This window comes from Ruditapes philippinarum, unplaced genomic scaffold (assembly GCF_026571515.1).
Source record: "Ruditapes philippinarum isolate M1 unplaced genomic scaffold, ASM2657151v2 ctg14378_1_1_1_1, whole genome shotgun sequence".
In the NCBI taxonomy this organism is placed as follows: Eukaryota; Metazoa; Mollusca; class Bivalvia; order Venerida; family Veneridae; genus Ruditapes; species Ruditapes philippinarum.
Window position 1 is genome coordinate 24,968 of NW_026858489.1, and position 6,986 is coordinate 31,953.

The 6,986-nt window shown below is 31.2% G+C and overlaps 1 protein-coding gene across 1 annotated transcript; it reads right to left on the bottom strand.

The window, feature by feature from the left end:
• Positions 1-189: 189 nt before the first annotated feature.
• LOC132753320 (connector enhancer of kinase suppressor of ras 3-like) lies at positions 190-5,790 on the bottom strand. Its single transcript, XM_060743760.1, has 4 exons — positions 5,641-5,790; positions 4,986-5,155; positions 1,054-1,153; positions 190-236 (listed from the first exon to the last, which is right to left on the bottom strand). Exons 1-4 carry the CDS (start codon positions 5,720-5,722, stop codon positions 190-192), a joined length of 399 nt encoding a protein of 132 aa, XP_060599743.1. The 5' UTR covers positions 5,723-5,790.
• Between the last annotated feature and the right edge of the window lie 1,196 nt (positions 5,791-6,986).

Sequence of the window (6,986 nt, forward strand, 5' to 3'; positions counted from 1 at the left end):
AACAATAAAGATGCTTATAAGCCATTTTGTCATCAAACAAAGGTCTCAGAAAAAGCAAATGCAGGAGGTCATGGACGCCAGTCGAAGATCGTTGGACCTTATATTACACCTATAGGATCAACCACTTGTTAGCAATAATAATAAATAATCATTTTCATCAACTTACCATATCTTTTATTCTACTGATCACTATGGACCACATAGTATGATGATTGTAATGACTGCACCAAACTCCCCTGAATAAAAACAAACATTAATTTAATTTACTACTAATTAACCCGCATAAATTATAATTGAACCATTGTTATCGAATAAAAATAGACAATTTATTTTGGGTCCAATATGTAACACAATCACAGAACAAAATAAATTCAAAAGCCCAGAGTACCAATACCTCCAGATACGCTATAGAGCATATGACAAATACTAGACAGAGAGAGATACTATTTGAATCTACCTAATAGATAAAACTCATCCAAGAGAAAACAAAAAATATCGAGCTCAAAACAAAAAAACGAATAAAACCAACAAATAACAAAACATTTTAATAAATATCATACTTTCAATCACAAATGCTATTACTCGACCATATCCGTCTAATTCTTATAATCAAATATAACATTCCTATCAAAAGATAAAATTCACTTTACAAATAATAACGTACATGCCGAACTAATCATACAAGCTAAGCCACATTGTTAAAATAACTATGAACTTTGAAATGTCAACTGTTTTACATAAAACAAGGCATATAAACCTATCAAAATCCAACTACACACCACACATGTTACACCTAGTCCACTGTTATGTATATATGTCCCTTTACTACCAGTATTATAATATCCAGTCAAACAGATAACGCCAAAATTAAGGAAATTACACAACTTATTAAATACAGTGCGCCAGAAGACAAGTATTATATTGCAGAAAACACAAACGAGATTCAGTAGACTTATGTACTTACCACTTACCCTGCAGGACAACTATAATCTTTCTAATTAATTTCTCCTCACTAAGTCCATGCAATTCAAGACAATAAAATGTTAATCCTACCACCCACAGGATCGTTCTCCTGCTTTTCCTGATGGTTGCCACCTTTCCAAGATGATCTGCAGATAGAATACAGGGACACACACAGGTCCAGGTCCACTTTCTGGGAAAAAAAACCAAATCAACATCTTACCTACACAAATAATAACTAGATAATGTAATTTAGACAGAAAGTAACAAATAAAATGACCATATCAACATATAAACATATTACTTTAGAGAATCTACCCATTATTGGCCTTGAAGCATAATAAACTTATTTAAAAAATCTTTGATAATCACAACAAAAAATTATTTAATCTAACATCAACCACATGTCTATGTTAAGAATTATCTTCCATACAAATGACTTATAATTAAACCTCACTATGACAAATAAAACTCTAATTGACAGTTTCTGAACACAAAAACCATTTACATTTAAGAAAACTTTTAAAATCCAAAACAACTAGACGCTGATACAAGAAAAAACGAAAAGTAGCAAACAGTCCAGCACTCATATCAGCACCTAGGGCCAATCGGTGAAAGACCGAAAAGTAGGTAAGACTCCTTGTTCTAACACTATTTCACATAAAGTAGAAGCAGTAGGAAACATGCCAGCAGATAAAAACACTTTATACACGCCACTAAAACTCTTAAAACCAAATGAATATAAAGTGTACACTCTAAAATTTCCTATCCAACACCTATAACGAAAGCCCGCCCGCTCAAACAACAAAACCAACAATAAGTCGCAATCTGCAACCACGCACTGCGACTCCAGAGCAGCCTGCGCAATCACGCCCGTACTGATCATCAGGAATAACTGTCTCAGCTAATCAGAATCTTCAATTCTACTAATGAAATAATAGATTCCGTAAACGACACAGCAATGGAAAATCCCTGATACACAGCGACCTGCACATGCGGCGCCAGCATGGTCTGAATCCCCTGTGGTCGCAAAACCACATATAGTCGATTGGGTTTTGTCAGACCGAGACGACATTCAAACATACAATACAAAATATACCTATTTTTCTTCATACAGTAAACCAAAACATAACTTACATATACTAATATATACCTAATCAAAACAACAATAATACATTCAAGGACCTTGATAAAGAAGTGGATAAAACTAATACACGTTGTAGTCAGGTTATAAACTCCTAATTCAGATACCTAAGATCTCCCTTCCTGACACATGTATACAGTCAAGCTTCACGTTTCAACATATGTAGATGTTCTACAGAGCAAATACAATGAACAAACACTAAATCAACAACAAAACAGAAGTAGCCTAAAAAAGCAAATAAAGAATATATAATGAAATATAACATAATTTAAATTATTTTTTAGCAAGTTCCTTATGCACTCATTAAAATTTCAAAATCCAACCAAAGTCAAATTAAATTTTAATTCTCTAGCATAAAATTGAAGAGAACTATCAATTAACTATCGTTTCTATAATAATTAACCAACGATAATTTACGTGATAGACTACACATATTACAAAAGGAAAATAATAGAATTGAAATACGTTCAAAGAAATATAATGCTATCCACATATTAATTACTAGTTTACATTGACATATCAGATGTATCTAAAAATATCTCGAATTAATACAAATGCACTGTATCCATAAATTTGACTAGAAGTCAAAAACATGAATCCAAATCTTGAACAGATGTAAACCAACATTTACAATATGAACTAATCAAATCGAACTTAATACAATCAATAACAAATAACACAATACACAATAGGAAACCATAGTAGACAATAATCAGGTAATAATAATGATAAGAGCAACTTTGTTAAATGTTCAAATAAGTGATAAATAGTATTTAGAAATATTTTGATTTGACAATAGGAACAATCATTTAACTATTAAGAAACACCTACTATCCATTCCAGCCCACCAAGCTTATTAATGATAACCACAAGAGAATCAGCAAACAGATAGACAATCACACCACATGAACAACAACGTTAAATCGACTGTCACCAGAAGATGAATATGTTTTAGCAGCGATTACCAAGGTCATTACTCAGACCAGTACGAGCACGTACATCCACCATTCAGACTGCGAGCTTTACAAACACCAACTGCAGACCAACAAGATAAGCGTCTAAATTCTCAGTCTCAGTAAACCATCCAATCTCTAGCAACAAAAATCACAGATAACAACTTTCTCATAACAGACAAATTTAACTTTCAATATTCAATTGTAAAGCTAGAGCAAGCTAAACAACTTCATTAGCCTAAGCCCTGAACAGATGACGACTTTAGAATATATTTAAAAGATAGATCACCAATAACATGTATTAATTGAAACTACTCCTATTATAAATTATTTTTTTAATTTTTTGCTTACAAACATAGAAATAAAATGTAACCCAAAATAAACAAATAATTTTACACCACAAAAGTCAAAAGAGGTAATAAAATCAAAATAAATCACCATCGACAAAATAAACCCTAAACATCCGCAAATAGAACTAATTCAAAATTGGCATAAACAAATAAAAGATAGACACACAAATTTATAATTTTACATAATGTGTGCAAGACAAACCAAAAAAGTTACATATGAACAAGATTAACTTTATAAACTTTCATTTACAAAATGTAATAGATGTGATGCAATGTGTTACAATTCCAATACACTATCCTTGTTTACAATTATGACTATTTGATAATCATTAGACCTAATCAACCTTGACAAGACCAAACATCAATATAATTATGATATCGAAATAGGATTTTATTAGAAATTAACACTATCACCAGACCTAGGAGATAGAACAATCCAAATTAACTAGATAAAATACATTGATAAATTATAAATTCAGAAACAACAATAACCACATATCCGAATTACACTGCATAAATCATCACACTATTAATGGAATATACCCTTGCCAATTGTTACATTAACTCGTAATTAATCCAATTGACCGGAGCTCAATTCAAGTCAAGTAAATATAATGATTACAATTTCTGATTGACATTGATTACTTTCACAATTCCACTATTTCTAAATTCGAGAGAGTAACTAATGCCTTTATTTTACATTATACAGTTTAACTTTGTGTTTTTTTTTTATACAGTAAAAAGTCCCTCAATTAAGACCAACCATTTAGACTGAAACAAAGTAGAAAGTATTCTTATCATTGCTTTACAGACTTTAAGACCATGGCTACTTTAGTCATTTTCGTATGAATAAACTATATGTATATTTACATGTACCTACAATACATTATAAAAGAAATATCAAAGAATGCTTTGATATTTAATCTGATAAAAGGAAAACACATTTCTGGAGAAATTTAACGTTCATTTTTAACAGTTTAATCGCTTATTATGATAATACATAAATCAATTGAAAATTTTAATTTTTCAAAAAAATAAATGTTGCTGAAAGCAAACAAATTGTACCACTCTAAAATTGAACCTCTCACCAATTAATTTCACATAAAAAACCCAATAATAACAATAAGTTTTTTCACACCTTGTGAAAATCAAGTGTCATGCTAAAGAGCATTCAAGCAGATCATAACAGTAACAAATTTTAAGATCTAGATAGGTGTTTGACTTTAATATCAGTGGTCTCAATAGTCACATTAAAATTAAAAACAAAAATTTGGACTGAATAATTATGGTGGGTCTGAAAAGTGAATAAGCAGGGTACCGTGATTAAATACTGGAGTTGAGTTAAAGAATCTCGTTAAAAATGGTCTTAATAGCGGGTGGTTCTTAATTCTGGGTGGTCTATGTATATTCAATGTAAATCAATTATCAATCAATTACTCTCTTAAAGTAATTGTAATTCAATTGATTACAGAGGCAAGTGTGAGTAATCAGTCTTAATCAATTACAATAAAATCTTAAAGTAATTGTAATTTAATCAATTACTGATCAATGTAATCATCCCCAGGTCTGTCAACTTACAAGGTTTCTTAGTAGATCAATAGCTTCAAGTATGAGCTCTTGGTGACCAAACTTTGTCACGTTTAATTTCTCCAAATCAGCATGCGTCATTAACATCAACTTCTTGCCATCCACTCCACTGTTGAGGAAATAGTGCATGTATGGAATCATGGCATCATCCATATCCAGACCTGAAACATAGAGATTTTACCTAGTGTCCTTTCAAGCTGGGTGCCACCATTTTTAAATGTAACTCAATGATAATCAGTGTATCCAATAAACAGTGATAAAGGTACAATCACAACTTTTTGCCTTGAAAAAATTACCGAGGTGTTTTGATTGAAAACGGAAGTGATGCATGAAATACAGAATGATGCCTCTAAAACAAAAAATGTAAAATCATTTTTCTTTTATCTGATTTCCCCATAATTTCATAGGCTACTTTCATCAGTGTTCATGTAATTATACTGAGAAGTCAAAGGTCGGTGCCGCTAAGCAGTTCATAGGCTTTGCCTACGTTCAATTTAAATGTCGAACTAAAAAAACACATAACTTTTACCTTTGAGAAGTTACAGAGAGGTGTTTATCTTACAAACATTGGTACGAAAAATAATGGGGACGGTTCTTGACAAGGAAGCAAAGTATCGGTATACATTATACGCGCATCTTTGTTTACCTCGTAACCATTCTGCAACTTGGTCGGCTGTCCATCTCTCAAACTGGATGTTAGCAGCCATCTTCTGGTTGTCTAGAAGCATTTTAAAGTCAAATAATAACTAATTTATTCCAATTTGACAAGCATCTGTCATTATAACGGTGCACCGTTGTAAATACTACCTGTAATAATTACAATTTCAGGTGTGGCGGAAGTAAATTATGTTAATACCAATTAGTAGGTGATTTCCTTCACGCCTATAAAACTAGTCTGAAATACCTTAGAATTTAATGTGTTGTAGAAACTAGGGTTCCAAAATACTCAAATCTTCTAGTTCCAGATTACACAATATCTTCTTGGAAAATTATTGAATGTTATATGTTCTGAATAAGTGAATACTCATTGCCGTAGTGACAAATGACGCTAAAAAAGAGTAAAAAGTCAGAAAGTATTTAGCCTAATATATTGCTCTCAACACGTACAGTGCCCAACGCCTTATTTGTAGGAATAATAAAGAAGGTATGACTATTTGAAACACTTGATGTGTCATTATACAGTGTACATATTGTTAAAACAGAATTTAATTGTATTTTTATAAAACTCATTTTTTTGTGATTTCTTTTTCTGTTTAAGAAAGAGAGAAGAATATCAAAATTACGAAGAAGATAAAAAGAGTTATTCAAAGAAAGTAATGTGTAGGTTCTATATATAGCTAGTGTAAGGGAGCCCGGGGACATGCTCCCACGATTTTTTTTTTTTTTGAAAATCTACATTGCCACAGCTGAATTCTAGAGTATTTTAAAGCATGTATAAAATGAAGAGAATACATAATTTTGCTGCATTTTGGTAACACTGAATTTTTTTTACCATCAATATAAATATGTTCATACTTTTAACTAACGCAGAGCAAAACTATTGTAAGAGACATTTTGGTCAGAAAATTTTTTTTTCGGTATAACGTTGGAGTAATGACATAAATAAACAAATTTCTAGAATAACATTATGCTGTTTTGAGGCAAACATTAAAACTTATTCGCATGTCGATAAAAATGATTATATTACCAAATTTAAGTGAAAAATAAGGGTGCCTAAATATATGATTAGAAACTAGTGAAAACAAAGATCAACAAGACATAGCATCATAAATTAAACCCAGCCCCAGCTACACAGGACAATCGTTAAGACACCAAGCAGTCAAAGAAACACACAGTCAAATATCAAGTTATGATAAGAATATTTATTGTCACTCAAACAGCGTCGAATGTATTTTCTCAATAGGATATTATGCTCTCATAATAATCTTATTAATGAAATCATCTTTATAATGTTTATGGTGAAACATAATACATAGAATTGACTGTTTACGT

Excerpts from the sequence above, each read along its gene's own strand:
- LOC132753320 (XM_060743760.1), bottom strand. The coding sequence starts at position 5,722 with ATGCTTCTAGACAACCAGAAGATGGCTGCTAACATCCAGTTTGAGAGA. Across the intron at positions 5,156-5,640 it reads AGTTGCAGAATGGTTACGAG|GTCTGGATATGGATGATGCC; the intron begins GTAAACAAAGAT and ends TCTATGTTTCAG. Across the intron at positions 237-1,053 it reads GGAGAACGATCCTGTGGGTG|GGGAGTTTGGTGCAGTCATT; the intron begins GTAGGATTAACA and ends GTTTTTATTCAG.